Source organism: Alosa sapidissima, chromosome 3 (assembly GCF_018492685.1).
Source record: "Alosa sapidissima isolate fAloSap1 chromosome 3, fAloSap1.pri, whole genome shotgun sequence".
Classification (NCBI taxonomy): Eukaryota; Metazoa; Chordata; class Actinopteri; order Clupeiformes; family Clupeidae; genus Alosa; species Alosa sapidissima.
This window is the reverse complement of record NC_055959.1, coordinates 19,985,798-20,003,969: the sequence shown is the minus strand read 5'-3', so window position 1 is coordinate 20,003,969 and position 18,172 is coordinate 19,985,798. Positions and strand designations below refer to the sequence as shown.

At 46.6% G+C, this 18,172-nt stretch overlaps 1 protein-coding gene across 3 annotated transcripts in view; it reads right to left on the bottom strand.

Annotated features, from left to right (window-relative positions):
• Positions 1 to 66: 66 nt before the first annotated feature.
• The window catches only part of LOC121705212 (brain-specific angiogenesis inhibitor 1-associated protein 2-like), a 26,891-nt gene continuing 8,785 nt past the window's right edge, over positions 67 to 18,172 (bottom strand). Inside the window, exons 4-12 of one of the 3 annotated variants that reach the window (XM_042086074.1) lie at positions 16,585 to 16,737; positions 14,970 to 15,206; positions 11,898 to 12,114; positions 11,139 to 11,340; positions 10,645 to 10,713; positions 9,886 to 10,036; positions 7,823 to 7,860; positions 2,605 to 2,647; positions 67 to 1,997 (exon numbers count right to left, since the gene is read on the bottom strand). In XM_042086074.1, the coding sequence (XP_041942008.1) occupies positions 2,620 to 2,647; positions 7,823 to 7,860; positions 9,886 to 10,036; positions 10,645 to 10,713; positions 11,139 to 11,340; positions 11,898 to 12,114; positions 14,970 to 15,206; positions 16,585 to 16,737 (1,095 nt within the window). In that variant the 3' untranslated portion in view covers positions 67 to 1,997; positions 2,605 to 2,619. Of the gene's footprint in view, positions 1,998 to 2,604; positions 2,648 to 4,461; positions 5,909 to 7,822; positions 7,861 to 9,885; positions 10,037 to 10,644; positions 10,714 to 11,138; positions 11,341 to 11,897; positions 12,115 to 14,969; positions 15,207 to 16,584; positions 16,738 to 18,172 lie in introns of those variants that run through there. The other 2 variants (XM_042086072.1, XM_042086073.1) reach the window with 2 other exon arrangements.

The window sequence follows — 18,172 nt, the reverse complement described above, 5'->3', positions numbered from 1 at the left end:
TTTTGCCAGACACTGGAATCCACAGATTGATTCCAGTGAAATCATTCAGTTTAGTGATTCAATGTGTATAACTCTGGGAAATAGTTTTTTTATTATTTTTTTTTTAAGATATAGATTCTGCACAGTTTTTGGACAGCATTCATACAGACAAACAAATTATTACAAAAAAAGATAAGCTGTATGACATAAAAACGTTACAAAACAAAATTGATTCCACTTGACCACAAACACACACACTTAACTAAGAATTGGTTATCGGCCATTCATAAGACCTGTCTTAGTGTGGACCAAACTCTCTGCAGCGGCACACACACACACACACACACACACACTATACACCTCTTTACATTCTCATATTTTGAGCAATCAGTTCTCTGTTTCTAGTGGTCAAATGTCGTCAAAGCAGCCAGCACAGGATACTGTGGAGTGCCTCAGTTATTGTAAGAGGATTTGCAGTGATGTGCATGTTGCTCAGTTTTGTCCCATTAACACAACTTTAAGTGCATAACTACAAACACATACAACCCTTGCAGATAACCTCCCAGACGCACAGATAAAACCATTAAGCTCAAAATAAAAGTCTGTCTTCAAGCACAATTTGAAAATGAATTAAAAAAAGATAGAAAAAGACAAAGAAATTCTACAATTGAAAAGAAAAGAAAAACATCGCAGAGTATTTTCCCTTTGCTTACGCTAGTGTTAAATTAAAGGATTTCTTTTTCAAATCAAAAAGCTGCCCAGAGCACTAAACAGACTGTAGAGGAAGGCACTGTTCCCATGTTGTTGGTGCTCCAGTTCTATAAGTTCACTGTGTCAGTTCAGGTGATTGCACAGGCATTACTAGAGATTGAAGTAGAATAAAGAGTTGCACTGTCAGAAAAAAAACAAACTATTTTTTACAAGCGCAGATTTACAAGTTGACCTTGAGACTAGAGTCACTATGTATAATAGCTTTCTACAGAAGAGAAGCATTGTAGTGAATACTGTTCTTAGCACTTTACAGTGACTGAGTAAGATGATTGCTATTTTTTTTTTTCTTCAAATTATTTCTGTATGTATTACAAAAGAAGGAGCAGGTACTAGGATCTACCATATACTTGTGCACTGAGCAGAAACAGGTCACCATAACGATACAGGATTATGGGGACTTGCAGTCTGTTTGGCTGAGAGAGACAACAGAACTTAATGGTGTAAATCCAAACCTAAACACTTCAGCTTTAAAGATACTGTAAGTGAAATATCGAGAAATGTCTCAATATCCAGCACTCATCATTGCTTTCTCATTCTGTGCAGTCTGAATAGAAAATGGATACTTACAGTAAAAACGACGCATTTGGATCATTATGACTTGATTAGAATGAAATTATTTCTATATATAACAAGACAAACTATGTGAAAAATATTTCAGTTTAAGATGCATCCATGTTCTCCACATCAGCTTCAGTTTTGTAAAACCTACCACCTCCCATCTCTCTCACTTTACATACAAACTGTGCATTTAAAAAGGCCCATCTTGAGTTGATTTAAATACAGTGCTAGAAAATGATGCGATGTGCTGCATTTAACGCACGACCCCACAACAATAGTGTGGGTCACGGGTTGGTGTCCACTCTCCATTGTGACGGGGTACTCAACGTCAGCAGGCTCTCTCCGTCACAGCTCAAGGCTGGCCCGAGTGAGAGCACACATCAAGATCAGAGAAGACAGAAAAGAGAGGGAGAGAGACAGACCGTATAAAAGATAGCAAAGGAGAGGGCTCAGAAAAATGACAAGAGTGTCACAGAGACAAAAGGGAAAGAGAGAGAAAAAAACAACAGGGTGAGCAAAGGGTTGAGAGAGAGAAACAAAGAAAGAAGGAAGAGAGAGAGGGAGAGAGAGAGAGAGGAGGAAGAAAGTGATGTGATGACGGGGCATGGGCCAGTCCTGACTAATAGTAGAGCGGAGCTGCTCGGTCGTCGTTGAAGGTTTGCCTGAAGTAGCCCTCCAGAGAGCGGTCACTGCAAGAAGAGGGGGGGGAAGGGGGGCGAGGAACAATGCACATTAGGTCACTTCCAGCACTCTAGGAGCAGGATGGATCCCCTTGGGGTTTAGTCTAAATGCTGGCGAGAGAAGAGAAGCCTGCCACCAGAAAGACTTGTAGCAATTAGCTTTTTTTTTGGCTAAGTACGTACTGCTTCAAGGCGAACAGCAATTCATTTGACATATACTCATGAACTTAGGGACCTCTAGGACACTTCTATGGAAGGCTGTTGAGCAGTCATGCAGATGGTGACAAACAGTATGATTACTCTGGTAGCTCAGGAAGGTTGGTTATTATAAGTGACATGCATGCAGGGTGAGAGTTAAGATTTAGTTTTTACCTCCAGAACCCACACATCTCCATGAGAACAGTGGTTTCCTTGCTACCAGTGACCCCTATGATTGGTCTGTTGCATGTGTTGCAATAAGGAGAAAAAAGCTCATCCGAAAGAGAGGGGTGACTGGTAGCATGAAAAAAAGCCCAGTTTCCCTACTAAAGCCAGACAGCCAATGAGAGTGGAGAGAAACAAGAGAGAGCAAGGGCATGATTGGTTGGCTGAGCGAGGATGGGGGGGGGAGACTTACGGAGGTCCTGCCCACTCAGAACCGGGATAATTCTGGACCCAAACTGGAAGGTAAACAGAGTCCTTGGGTTTGTACCGAAGAGCTGATTCTCAACAACAACACGGAGGTTCATGTATGGTCAAGCCGAGACAACAGTCAGCTCCGGCGCGAGCCTGGCCCTCATCTGGTGCCGATTGCGGGCCGGATCGGTGCCTGATCAGGGCCAGATCCACGCTGGAAGCGCCTGTTGTCTGGGTAAGAGCTTTGACTGAAGGCATTCTCACAGCTGGTTAGTTTTGTCATGTAAAATGACCATTAGTTCACTCATATTTAGTGACGTTGACACACTGACGCCATCGGTAGTAAAGATGAGTGAGGACAATGCAACTCAGTGCTCTCAGATATGTGTGAACACAGCACAGCATGAGTTCACAATATAGTGTAAAATGAAGATTCTGCCCATAGCAGTAATGTGTACTTTCTCCTATGGAATTGTTTCTTTTTTAGAGAGAGAGATAAAAACAAAATGAAAATAAATATTCATGTACTAGAAAAGGAATCTCCAAGGGGAACACATATCATCAACATTGACACAAATATTTTTGAAAAAGTAAATAAGGGTTAAAACAAACAAACGCACACACACAATCACACACCTCTATCTCCATACACATGTATATAACACAATACTATAGACTATACACTATAGCACAATAAAGAACATTAAGTCAATATACTTAAGAAGGAAAGAGGAAGCTATCAAAGGCAAAAGGAAGCCAGAGAAACAAACAAAGGGCAAGACAGGAGGCCAACACATGCAAGCACATACAGTACTTACTATTTAAAATATAGTGCACACACACACACACACAACCATATATCTGCAAAAAAGGCACATCCCCTTGTGGACATCTTAACCAACAGAACAGAGGGTCAGGGAGAGGAGAGACACGGGGATGGGACAGGAAGTGGACATAACTAATGTGACGGGGACGGTTACGAGCACAGGGTCTCCCCGCCCTCGTTAGAAAGACTGTGGTGCTTTGTCAAAAAAATGATCTGATGAACAAACAATGCTTTCCACAGACCATGAATACAAGCAATCAATGAAAAATGTCTCATTGGAACAAATGGTTTATTAATATATAGATATTTATATATATAATCTTTCAGTAAAAAGTCACCATACATTCGAGGTCAATTCTTCCCGATGGTCTATTTCTTTTGATTATTGTCACAGCATGCAGATCATAGCGAAGTTTTCAGTTTGTCGGGTTACAATAGTGAAAACTTGAAAGCAGACTAGTGGAATTGTTTACGTCTTCATTAGTGTTTGTCCATCAACGAGAAAGACTCAAAAGTACATAGCCACAGTGGATACAACAGCGGAGCTCATCAGGATCTGTCATCCATCAATCAAGGCAGAGAGATGGAGAGACAGAGAGATGGAGAGACAGAGAGAAGAGAGAGGGAGAAAGAGTGGGGGGGAGGGAGAGAGAGACAGAGAGAGAGAGAGAGAAGAGAGAGAGAGAGAGAGAGAGAGAGAGAGAGAGAGAGAGAGAGAGAGAGAGAGAGAGAGAGACAGAAGGAGAGAGGGAGGGAGAGAGCAAGAAGAGCAAAAAGAGCAAGGAGCAGGACTTTTGATGGTCAGTTGCTTTGATCATACGACGGGTGCGGTGAGTGGGGTAAGAAACGTAACCCTGACCAAATCTGTTCAGATCAAAAGGGCTCTCTGGCCGAACTGGTGCATGTGAACATACAGCATCAGACAGGCTTCCCTTTAAAGCAGGCACAACATGAACACCTGGTTCAGGAGGTGAGTTTCGGGGATCCTGAAGCATCAGCAAGCATAGAGATAGTGGCTAGTGGCAAAGATAGTGCATCGCAACTGAACGTTTTATTTCAGATTCACAAATACATCACTGTCCACCTACATCAATTTGTGAGGCAAACTGTATAGGGTAATGATGGTAAAAATCAATGAAATAAAGACAGGTTTCCAAAATGGGATTGGTTTAAGCAAGCTGGGCAAAAAAGAGCATGGCACATCCTCTGGACAGGTACAAATTCAGAGTTTGGGGAGGTGAAGCTACACAAAGCAAACTGCCAGATAACACACTAATGAGAGCATCTGCACAGCTGAACAACGGTACGAAACAGAGAAGGGGAGAGAGAGAGAGAGAGAGAGAGAGAGAGAAAGAGAGAAAGAGAGAAAGAATAAGAGAGAACAAGAACGAGAGAGAGAGAGAGAGAGAGAGAGAGGAGAGAGAGAGAGAGAGAGAGAGAGAGAGAGAGAGAGAGAGAGAGAGAGAGAGAGAGAGAGAGAGAGAGAGAGAGAGAAAGAAAGAGAGATAGAAAGAGAGAGAAAGAACATTCCCCAGTCAGCACAGTTAGTTGCTTGTGGCTTCAGGGCACTGCTATGTCCACAGAAACTTTTCCAAAAAAAGTAAAAATACAAAAACAGAGGCTTCACAGAGGGCTACTGCTTCACACTAAGAGGGCTAGCTGCTTCAGTGTAAAAACAGAGGCTTCACACAGAGAGGGCTAGCTGCTTCACACAGAGCGGGCTAGCTGCTTCAGTGAAAAAAAACAGAGGTTTCACACAGAGAGGGCTAGCTGCTTCAGTGTGACCACAAACAGGATATTTTCTTTTGGCATTTGCACATAAAATGGGTCCTTCATCGAAAAAACAAAACAAAAAAAGTTCAGAATCTGTGCACATGCATGAATGATTTTGGCAGTCCCCTCCCCCCCCCCAGAGGACAAAGTCTGATGATGGCAATGCTGCCAATGGCATTGGTTAAGAGGGTGATAACTGGGTGGTGGGGGAGGGGGGGGGGGGGGGGGGTTGAAGGTGAAGAAGAGTCAGAGTCTATAAAGCTGCGAGCCGAGCAAACGAGCTGCCGCCGCTGATGCTGCTGCTGTCGACGCTGCAGAGTTGGAGGCGTCCCTGTCGGCCTGGCCCCCGGGCCACCACACACCACTGGCAGAGCCACCGCCACCGCCCGCAGGACAGAGGGGAGCGCAGGGTGGAGGAGGAGGAGGCGGAGGGGAGGTGGGGAGGAGGAGGAGGAGGAGGAGGAGGAGGAAGAGAGGACAGAAAGGAGGGATGAGATGGGCCTCCTCCACTGCAGAAGGGGTGCGCGAAAGCCGAAGGCTGGGTGGGACGGGGATGGGGGTGGTTAAGGGTTAGAGGTGGGGTTGAGGGTGGGGTGAGGGGGTCGGAGGGGGATGGAGGGGCCGTGGCCCCTGTGCTATCCAGGGCTGTCTGTGTCTCTTTTAGTCTGTCTGTTCTCACACTGTCGAAATCAATTTGCCATCGGAACTGTGGAACAAAGAGAGAAGGAATCGTGCCAGGTGGGACACATTCAGACAGAGGAAGAGAAACGCTGAAGGACAGACAGAGACAGCCAATGAGAGGAGAATGCTGAGAGCAGGGGGGAAAGGGAGGGAGAGAGAGAGCCAGAGAGAGAGAGAGAGCGAGAGAGAGAGAGAGAGAGAGAGAGAGAGAGAGAGAGAGAGATATTGGGGGGGGGGGGGGGGGGGTCACTTCCCCCTCTCTTCTCCCCTCCAGTAACATCAACCCACATCTTCTACAGACATGGCACTCAGGGTGACAGGACATGTTACCTGATCAACCTTTGGATTTAACTTGGTTAAGATCTGCCTTAGTGAATATCTAATGATGCACCATCTCTGAAACAGTCTCACTGTGTGGTTTAACAAAGGGCTTCAGTTCATATAGTTCCTCTTACTTTTAACAGTATTGCACAAACAATGAGACTATTCATTAGACGATGGACAGAGCAATAAATAAATAAATAAATTAACAAACAAAAAAAGAAATGGGAGAGGAAGAACCTTTGAAGAAAGCTAATCCAGAAAAGGGATTCATTAAGGCAGATATCAAAGCAATCCAGTGAAGTGGATGCTGGGTGAGCCTAGTGCCTTTAGGGGGACTGCAACAGAGTCACTCAGAGAGTCTAAAAATACAGACGAGCAGAAAGGGCTATGTGAGGCTGCCACCCCATCCAGAGAGAGTGAGAGTGAGAGTGAGAGAGAGTGAGAGTGTGAGAGAGAGAGAGTGAAAGAGTGTGAGAGAGAGTGAGAGAGAGAGAAAGAGTGTGAGAGAGAGAGAGAGAGAGAGAAAGAGAGAGAGAGAGAAAGAAAGAAAGAAAGAAAGAAAGAAAGAAAGAAAGAGAGAGAGAGAGAGGAGAGAAGATAAAAAGCACTGCCATCTGTTAGGGCCGCATTTGTGTGGGGTTTGTGCCATTGGTGTGTTTTGAGATATTAGAGGGACACGTTTCAGTAGTCAATGGCCATGAGTGATGTTAGCATAAAAACCAAATCAGAACCAAGTGTCACATAAATAGCACAAATCAAAAATAAATAAAGACAACTGATAGAAACCAAGAATCTGACCAAATAGGGTCATTAAGATTCAAAATAAGGTCAAAGTGCTGTGACATCACTCGCAGCCATAGACTTACACTGAAATATCTCACCAACCAACTGGACAAGAACATGATATTTTCTTCCACACAAACACCAATCAAAACAAATGACAAGTTGCTTTTAGTTCTTCATTTCTTTAGAGATGGGGCGACCTGCTTCAGGGAGGTCACAGGCAACACAGAGGTGACCACAGAGAGACACTCACAGCCAGAGGCCACAGCTCTGGACAAACAGTGAAGTCTGAATGAAACTGACAGTGATGTGACCCCCAACCTCCCCGCATCCCAAACTCCAATCTCCCTCAAACAAACACACACACACAAACACACACTCTTTTTCTCCCTCTTTTTCTCTTTCCCTCCCTCCCTCTCTCACCCATACACATATGCATGCACACACACACACACACACACACACACACACACACACACACACACACACACAGAAACACACTTAAACACATAACCCTCACTCTCAACTCTAACTCCTTTTCCAAAGACGTTGAGCCCAGTGGGCTTCTCTTGGGCCTGTTAGTGAAGACGGGCCATGACAGCAAGCTCTGAGCTAACTGCTAACAAGTCAACTCGTTTAACGTTACATAACCCAACTGAAGCAGAGCACTAGCAGAAAGCACGCAAGAGCTAAGAAAAAGAGGGGAAAAGGAAGGTAAGGTGGCTAACAGAGGCTTATCTAACAGGCATCTACACAAACAGAAAGGCCCATCATACACACTTCTAGAAGGTCTACATTTATCGTTGACATAGCCAGTGAGAAACAGTCTTACCTTGTGGCAAAGCGGCTGTCATAGTCCTCAAGTGCGGGCTGAAATGCATAGAAAAGAGCAATGGGTCTTAGTACAGAGCTGGCTTCACTTAGCCAATAGAAGTGCCTGATGTTAGTTGCTGATTAAGACACATTAATGCAAATATGATAACTTGAGGAGGATCCCGTTTCTTTAACGGTGTTCATTCCTTGTTTCATCACCCCTTTTCTACTAATGTAAAATGTATTCACGAAACGAGACGGACACACTTGTTCACTGAAGTATCACTGTCTTTTTAGAGAGACGTGATGTCGCACAGTTGTCACTGGTTATTGGGCCTGTTCAAAAGCTAGAAAATTAAGGCCTGAATTAAAGGCCCCAGTAAATATAACTGAGCAAGTGGGGTACATGTTGGTCATTTAAACTGTGACATGACAGTTGTAAGACAAGAGATTGTGACTGCACAATGCATCTACTTGAACATGCTTTGCTCCTGCCTATGTTCCTTCATATAGCAACTCCATTTGTTGTAAGATCTAAGCTCTAAGACAGAATCTGTCTTCAAGAGTGGCAGACTTTGACTGACTTCCATGCTGCTAATGGGCAGACATGAAGGGGGATGAGAAGGCGCTTTTGATATGCACCCTCAGACCACCCCTTCTGTGAGCCTGAGGTGATGCTAGTACTCATTTTCGCCAGCAGAGGGCAGCACACCAAAGCGCTGGCGGTTCCTGCAGTATGACTCATGACTGGCTTTGTGTGTGCCGGCATACCGATGAGGAAGAGGAGCAGGCGGTGAGGAGGAAGGTGCCAGGAGAGGAGGCTGCTGGAGATGTACAAGAGCTCAACTCTCTGCCTAATAGCCTACTGTGTGCCTGTGGAGTTGAAAGGTGACTTGACATCTTTGTGTTAGTGGGTGGATGTGAGGTGAAAGGGTGAGTGAAAGCGTGTGTGTGTACGTATACGAGTGAGACAGAGAAACCACAAGAGAAAGACAGAGAGAGAGAGAGAGAGAGAAAGACAGAGAGAGAGAGTGAGAGAGAGAGAGAGAGAGAAAAGTAGAAACAGTGGATATGAAAATATGACAAAAACAAAAAAAACAAGTGACGTTCTATGCCACAACGAATCTTTACAGTTTGAAACATGTCAATTACAGTGGCTCAAAATATTCCAGTAAATTGTAGAGCACACTGCACTGTCCGGCCATGAATTGTGGGACTTCCCATGAACCACGAATTTGAAAGCACGAGACAAAAACAAAATTCAGGAACTGTATGCAGCTTTTGTATGAATACCCACAAGATGACCAATCACTGCTTCTACAACCATGAGACTAGACTTGTGACAGTAACTTGTCTCCTTTAGCGAAAGAATTTCACTGAGTCAGTAAGTTAATGAACAAGCCACTGGACTTAAACAAAACCTCCTCAGCCCTAAAACAGAGACGCAGGGAACAAACCGTGTCAGAGCACCTCACCACTGTCTGTGGTTGCGCAAAGAAAAAAAGTGACATAGGTAGAGAGTCAGCAACTACAGACAGGCAATAAAGGCAGGTACAGGCAGCTCTGACTCCCCAGGGGGAACAGACTGTGCTCTGTGCTCCCCTACTATAATCAGGTGGAGCCAGGGATGCCTGACAAGACCGAATGTCTCTACCAGCCCAGCCTCAGCGCACGCCAAGCAAAAGTGCAACTGGAACAGATTCTTTCTGAGCAATGTGAGCCATGCTTATATAGACCACGGAAAGCAGAGAAATAATGAGACCTAAAACATGACAAAACGATGAGATGAGAAATGAGAGTGCCCAGGAGCAGGGGATTAGTGATTGGCTAGTGATTGATTGTTGATTGATTGATTGGTGATTTAACAGCTCCATGAAGAGGGCAAAGATTACCAGTTATGTGCTTGGTCAGACATGACTTATATAATATGATTGAGGTACACAAAAACACATAATATATTACAGTACATATTTTGTAAATGTTACTTTGTCATGTCTATGTGAAGCCGGTCATGTGATAAGGGAAGTAGGCAGCTGTGTGTGTGTGTGTGTGTGTGTGTGTGTGTGTCTGCCCCCTGCTCACCTGCGTGAAGCCGGCCATGCTGTAGGGGCGCGGGCGGCTCTGTGTGAGGCTCTGGGCCAGCAGGCGGGCGGTCAGGCCATAGTCAGGCGCTGGCAGCAGGTCATCGCGCTCCAGCAGGTTTCCTGTGCTGCTGCTCTTCCCGTGGTGCAGACTGCATGGCCACACACACACACACACACAGACACAGACACAGACGTCAGTGGAAGTCATAATCAGGGGGGACAGACTGTTTTTCCCCACATCAGAGGTACATTATACCCCCATCATCCAGTGCTGTGCCAAGTTCTATAACAACACAACTCTTGAGACAACTTTCAATAAATGTGTTGTTTGTGCACTTTTGTGAGGATCCGAAGCTAGAGTCAAACTGTGCTGACTGGCTTGTGTTGGTTGCGGTTGATGCGTCAGCCCAGTTAGAAAGAAGGCCTCACTTTGTGCAAAGAAAGGTCTTACATCATGCAAAAGCCGAGGTGGCCTACTTTGAGCAAGTATGCTTGCGTGACTCCTGATTGTGATTGAACTGGCAGTGTTAGAAACTTTTATATGAGCATTGCACACACTCATACGAAGACACATGCACACACACACACACACACACACACACACACACACAAAACAAACACAAACAAGTCTAAGAAGTCTGTCAGCTCTCAGGGGTATTACCACATGCAAGAAAACCTACAGCAGGGAAATAATTTATGTAAGAGGCATGTTGCAAATGAACGTGGAGGAAGAAAGTTGTCCATGGGACGAGCTTACTTGACTTTCAGCTTCTCGTTGTCGCTCTCCGGTAGCACACGCGTGTATGAGAAGGGGAACCAGCCACGCCTGGAGGAGAAAAAACGCAATTACCTCAGAGAGCTTTCCAGAACACTGCAGTGGGCATATTATGCAATCGATACAAGCCAACTCAAAGCAGTGTCTGAAGATCAAAACCAAACCCGGAACAACCCCGTGCTGGTACAGAAGACCTCCATCTCGCATAGCCGTTAATTGACCGGAAAAACATGACACCTCTGAAAGCTTACCTAGGCTGACACCTGTGCACCTGTCAGAGAGTGAAAATGCCAGCCCTCGCCCCCAGGATAACCTTGCTTCCAGAACATTCCGAAATGTGTCTAATAAGTTCGCCCTTTAGGTTCACTATCCCTTCCAACATGATACGGATGTTCCTCTTGCTTCTAACAACATCTACTTTTCCAACCTGCTTTTTCCCGGACAAGGGAATGTTCCGATCATTGTGAACGTCTTACATCTTGTTCTTCTCATTCTCGCCGTAGTGCCAGCCGTCGCGGGCTTCGGGCACCAGCAGGGTGATGATGTCGCCCTCGGTGAAGCTGAGCAGCGTGCTGTTGTCGCCGGCGGCGTGCGAGAAGATGGCCTGCACGCGGCTACGCCCATTCTTCTCCAGACCCGCCGCCATGGAGCTCGACCGGGGCAGAGTCCGCGTCTCGCCTACGGGAGAGAAAAAAAAAAAAAAAAAAAAAACACACACACCATCATGATTCAAATCCTCCATCTGCTGCTCCTCCTCCTCCTCCTCCTCCTCCTCCTCTCCATCTCTGCCCACATCAGGACCGCTCGGAGCTCTGGAGATAAGAGTCGACGCTGACCTCAGAGGGCGAGAGCGTTGTTGACCTGTGAGATTTTCCACAGACGAGTTCACACAACTCCGTAGCTTTCAAGTTCCTACATGGGAGATTAGATCCATATCGGGGAACACTTCACAAATGCTGAAAACTTTTCTGATCCCTTTAACCGCTCCTGCAGTGCAGACATTTAGAGTGACACAGTTGGCGTGGCCTACTTTGCAGCCTTTGGTGAACACAAAAGTTTGGGGAAAAGACTTTCCCCAATACCAATTACGCCCTAGTGTTCTGTGGGACGTTTATTCAGTGAGGCAGATCAGTCCAGAGGCCAGTGTGTCTGTGTGTGTGTGTGTGTGTGTGTGTGTGTGTGTGTGTGTGTGTGTGTGTGTGTGTGTGTGTGTGTGTGTGGTGGAGAGCCCTTACCCACAGAGGTCTTGTTCTTGGCGGGGGCAGGCCGGCGGACGGGCAGGGTGTTGGAGTAAACGTCGCTGACTTGCCGCTGGGGCGGCGGCTGGGCCTGGCTCGGGGGCTGGGGAGACGGGGGACGGCCCTGGGGCACAGCACCCTCCCCCCAGAACTCCTCCGGCGGCACACCCGTCGTGCCGTTCACCATGGACATGCCATCAGGGCCCATCAGCCTCTGTGGATACCCACACACAGACACCCTTATTATATACTGTAGCATAGCAATGTTCTCACACTCTCTGCAATTATATGATTTTCTATGACATACTTTTCTCAGAATCCATCTAAATTATGTAACTTAAAGGGCAGCATCACATCATGCATGCACATTGATATTCTCTCTCTCTCACACACACACACCATTTGTATTATGGCCACACAGACCCAGAAGTAACCCCTTATTATACATACTATAGTGATGCCCTCTACAGTCTATTCTCTGCAATTCAATAAAGTATATATTATACTCCATATGGATACTCCATACTCTCTCTATCCAAATTACATAACTTAAGGGGCATCAGTTCATGCACGCACACGCGCGCACACAAACACAAACACACACACACACACACACAGAGTGTTCAAGTACAGTTGAAACCCACTACGTTGGCCACACTCATAATGCATGAGCACTGCTGCAGATAAACAGCTCTGCACTACAGTAACTAATAACTGCAGACAGGTTCCAGCCGGTTCTCTGGGCTCAGTGCTGGGCCGCAGCACGAGCTCTTTAGTGTTAAGTACATTACTTGGGAGACTCTGAGTGAATGCACACAAATCGGACCCAGAGAATGCCTTCATTGTGACTCGGAGCGGCGCGCATATTGAAATTCTAACAATGCCGCTCGGAGCCTGACACGCTCAACAATAGCAGGAGGGCTACAGAACGCGTGCGCATACTTGCGCGTCTTTGAGGTATTAACTCATCGCGCGCGCGGTGACCATTGCGCTAACTCTGCAGTGTGGAAATGCTTGCTTGCTTGCTTGTCCCCCCCCCCACCCCACCCCACCCCACCCCACCCCATATTCCACTCTCGAGGATCAAACGCACATCATCATCATCAACACACACGTGGCAGGTTTAACACCTTAAGACTCTTATTGCAGATTCGGCCACTACCGCAAGACAAGGAAATGGGAAAATAAACAGGCAAACAAAAGCCACATAACACACACACACACACACACACACACACACACACACAGACACACACACACACACAGCAAATGGGCAAGGATAATGAAATGTGATGGTGCGCCTACCTAAATGCTCAATTGATCAAAAAGCTGATTGCCTGGTGCAGAGGAAACATTTTCTACCCACTCCTCTTAGAGAGGAAGGCCGATGCAAAACAGTTGCACTTGCAGCAACTGTTTCTTTCCACTATTACTATTTACATAACTCTTACTTCTGAACCTCTGTTTAGGTTAACACCACACACATCACATGCTTATAATTCTGTTAGGGCTGCAACAGTACAGTGTGCCCACGGTTCGGTATGTATTACGATTTGTGGGTCACGATAACGGCCTATAGACAAAAAATGGTAGTGTGACTGACTTACTAGGCTTAGTTTTTTCAACTGCTTTGTTCAAACCATCAGTGGAGAGAGCTGGGGTGCCCCTTTTGTCAATCTATTTTAAATTTCGTGACTGTGATGTTTCATAGAATGTAAAAGGTACGTTGCTGCCTAAATGGTTGAGGTGGGGACATTATTGATATTATTGAATATAACTGTTAATGGTCATACTTTATGTTGAGACAGCCGTGGCCTACTGGTTAGGGCTTCGGGCTTGGAACTAAAGGGTTGCTGGTTTGATCCCTGGCCAGTAGGAAAAATGTGGGTGGGGGAAGAGGTTGAGCACTGCTCTCCCATGCCCACATCCACAGCTGAAGTGCCCTTGAGCAAGGCACCTAACGCCTCACTGCTCCCCAAGTGCCGCTGTAGCAAGGCAGCTTACTGCTCCTGGTTAGTGTGTTCAACTCACTGTGTGTTCACTGTGTGCTCTGTGTGTACTAATTCACGGATGGGATAAATGCAGAGACCAAATTCCTTGTATACGCAAGTATACTTGGCCTAGAAAACCTGATTTACATTGACATACAGTAATCCGAGATAATGTTTAGTCAAGGGCTAGCACTCCACCAATCAGATTGGTCATTGAGTCCGACTGCCCATTGGACAAGTCAAATCAGCCAAAAAGGATCCCCCAACGGCTCCTTCCGACTGACGACGGCACGGAACACACCGAACAGACTCGTGTCACCGCCCTCGTCAGACTGTCCGACGGCCGATAATTGTACTGGTGTATCTCAGCCAACATTTGTGTAGATTGCAGCACAATGCTAAACGTCTGCAAATCATAAATGACAGATGTACAGACTTATTGCGGTTCATGACTGCATATCGAACCGTGGGGGGCATATCGTTCGGTTCAATAATATACCGTGTACCGTTGCATTGCTAATGGCTGAAATGTATAGACTCACAAATGCAAGGCCTTTGATTGTTCATTAGCAATGTAACTTCACCACAACAAATATGCACCTGAACACACACACTGAACACATTATGAAAAACGAGCAAAATGTGCATTCACAAACCTTTAGAGACATTTTAATTGATTTGTAATAGAGCAAACACTTGTTCAAAACATGTTCATTTGTACCCACACTGCTGCTGTCACTATTGTCACTGTCACACTGGGCCCTAATTTAAACGATGGGAAGAGTGCAAAGTCAGGCAACAAGCCAAGTGCCTTGTGCAACTAAAACTATGATATGGAAGCAATGCGCTGGGCCATTGCTGTTTGTGCTTCAGATCTTCAGCTCACAGTAACAATTAGATTTAACTGAACGCAAAAAAACAGATTGTGCCAAGTGATTAAATTAACTTTAGTTAGACTTTGACCTTTATACAAATTAGAGCCCACTGAAACATCCTCCTGAGAGACGCTGAATCAGACTATAATACTATTACACCCCCCTGAGCGGAGTCATGAGAGCTTCCTGTGGTGTCCACTCACCCCTCCTCCTAGACCACTGCCCATCAGGGCAGCCAGCTCGGGCGCCATGGGCAGAGGCTGGGCTCCAGGGATGGGGTCGGAGATGACCAGGTTGCCCTTGGAGGAGTGCAGGGGGCTGGGGACCAGGGTGCCCGAGCCCATCTGCTGGCACAGGAGCAAGGCCCGGTCAGGGAGCTTGTTGGGGTCGGCGCAGGCCTGCTGCCACACTGGGATCTTCTGGGTGAGCAGGTCTTTGCCCTGCGGAGAGAGTGAGAGACAGAGGATGAGCATGTGGAGGAACCTTTCAGAAACCATCAGGTGAATTGCAAACAGCAATGTAGCACTGGGAGTAAGCCTGAATCCTTCAAAAGGGATATCAGTCAAGTCAAGCATTCAGTGACCTGCTCAGTGAACAGTCCTCAACTGCATGTATTACCTGGCTACTTTCTTTCCTGGCTACGCATAGCATAAGCAAAAATACACATCTTGTCCAAAACAGTGTTGCATTACATATAATCAGTCCCTGTCACTTCTTCACAACAGTCAACAACAGCAAGTCAGCCTATTGTTTTGGTCTTTTCTTGCTCTTGTGTAGTTTGTGTGTGTGTGTGTGTGTGTGTGTGTGTGTGTGTGTGTGTGTGTGTGTGTGTGTGTACGCGTGAGTGGTAAGGCTACTTGTGGGCTCTGTGTTCCAGGCCTGCTGTGTAGGAGTGTGGGCCCAGAGGCTGCGTCTGTGCCCAAATACACAACCACAACCCACCCACTGCTACAGGTGACTCACTAGCGCTCACACTCTCTTTCTCTGCCTCCCTCTCTCTATTTCTTTCCCTCTCTGTCTCTCCCTCCCGCTCTCTCTCTCTCTGTTTGTGTGCTGAGTCCCTACACACACACATACACACACACAGCAGTGCATCCACACTGTGAGAGAGCACTTGAGCATGGCCCTGGTGAACCCTTCCCACGCACACACGCCCCCACGCAGATTAGTAGCTGGACTGCATGTTCTTGAAAAAAGGATGGATGGACTCTCTCTCTTGTGCGGTCTCTCTTCTCATCACATTCCCTCCCTTTCAGTAGCAACACACACACACACACACACACACACACACACACACACACACACACACACACACACACACACACACACACACGTCAGTCACCTCCCAGGCAAAAGGAAAGCATATGGTGAGAAGAGGGAAGATTGTAGCAGCCACTAGAATCCACACTCTTACCTCCTTACCTCATAGCGGCTTTGGTGCGTTTGCTTTCAGTGCAGTTCCAGGTGTCAAAAGATTTCAAGGAAGCATTTCAGATACTTGACAATTTTGTAAGAATTGCAAAATACATCTACAATGTTATAGAATTGACAAATAAATCCTTAAATGTGAATAGTGAAGAGTGTTTTTGTTTCTATTTTTCTAAACAATAATTGCAATGGTTTTCTAAATTGTGGCTTGTTTGTAATACTGTTTGGTATAATGCCATAATATGTTGAGAAAGCAAAATAGTTATGGCAACATACACAGATACATTTGAGGGCATCATCTGCAATCTACGCTCCATTTAGCCCTCTTCCACAGAGCCCAGAAAAAGCCCGTCCTGTTCAGTTCTGTTGGTCTGCATGGTGTTCACTCACCTTGCCATGGTAGGCACTGCTGTTCTTGGCCACGGCGCACTGTCGGTCCACCAGGAAGCAGTACCTCCTCCTCTCCTCCGACAGCGCTGTCTTGTAGCCCTCAGCGATGAAGGTGTCCAGGTCAGTCTGCTTGCTGCTGATCGTCTCCACGTACTGATGAGGGGAGAAAAACAACATGTGAGCAGTCTAGATGTGTCTGGTTTATCTCAGAAGTGCAAGAAGTACAATCACAACTGTGCCACAACTCAAGTGACTAAAAAATACACTTCTCAAGTGCAGACGAGTTCAAGTGGGGCCAAATCAGACTTCCAGCCATTTCCTTGGGTATTTAGGGAATGAGAGCAGCATATTGGAAATGCCAGCCACACAGAGAGGCAAGAGAATGAGGTCAAATGCAAAATGCTTCACATGTGTGAATGTGTGTGTGTGTGTGTGTGTTTGTGCGCCCCAGACCGCCCCCCCCCCCCCACCGCACCTTTATCGGCTCATGTTCATCCAAGTCTGATGAGACCCTCACCGTGTGGCGGTCTCCCTTGGCGGGGAGCCCGTCGCACCGACGGAAATGTCACTGCCGCCATGGAAGTCATTATAGCTACCCGTTTCTAGGTGCTTCAGCACTCTAATGCAATTTAGCCATATTGGGGTATGGGGGTTGGAGGGGGGGGGGGGAGGGTGTTGATGCTCCCCAGGCACACAGTAGCTGCAATCATCTAAGCCCCCAATCATGCTGCGGTGGCTGGGCTCGTCACCCCTGGTGATGGAGCCGCAAGTCTTAATGAGGCGAGCGCCACCATCGCTACCGGTGCCGATCGATGGCAGAGCTTGGCTCGCGGCCCAAGGCCCCTGAACGATCCCTTTCTTGGGAAAGGAGAATAAATCCTCCAGTCATGCAGCCAAAATACCTAAAAGCTGTAATATCAGAGGCATGAGCAGTAAAGCTGGGGGTTTGCGTCAAGATGGAGACCGCGCGTGCGCGTGTGTGTTGGTTGTGGGGGTTTAAGGGTGCACGTTAGAAGGGATCAGTGCTGGAAGGGCCGCATGGTTACCCCCACCGGGCAAATGGCCACTATGGGTGGAGAGGGGAGAGAGGCCACCTGCTGGGGCTGGGGCTGAGCAGAGAGGCTGGGGCACTGCTGAGGCTGCCACTCCAACCTGCTCTATCCAACCAGAGACTTCCGCTCAAACAGTTTGTTTACGGTCTTCATTCCAGGCTTGCCCTGGTGAACAGTGTCAGACTGTACTGTCTGGAGCTGTGGCACAATGATGGGATAAATGAGAGGCTAACACACTCTGATATTTAACACATCAAATCAACCACATAACTGCCCTCCATTTCAGGCATGGATATATGCTAAACACCAGTACTGACTGCTTGAGTAGAGAGAAAGTTTTAGGATTTCGGTATGCACTGGTCCACTTACAGTGTTTAACACATGCCCGGTGCAGAGGATCTGGTAAGAAAAAGTTGGACACACTTCAGCTGCCCTAGTTTGGCCTGACCTGTGTCAGGTGTATGCTTTGGCCACTAGTTGGCACTGTATTCCTTCTCATTATTTTACACAAGCACAAGCTTTAAGATTTACGGGCA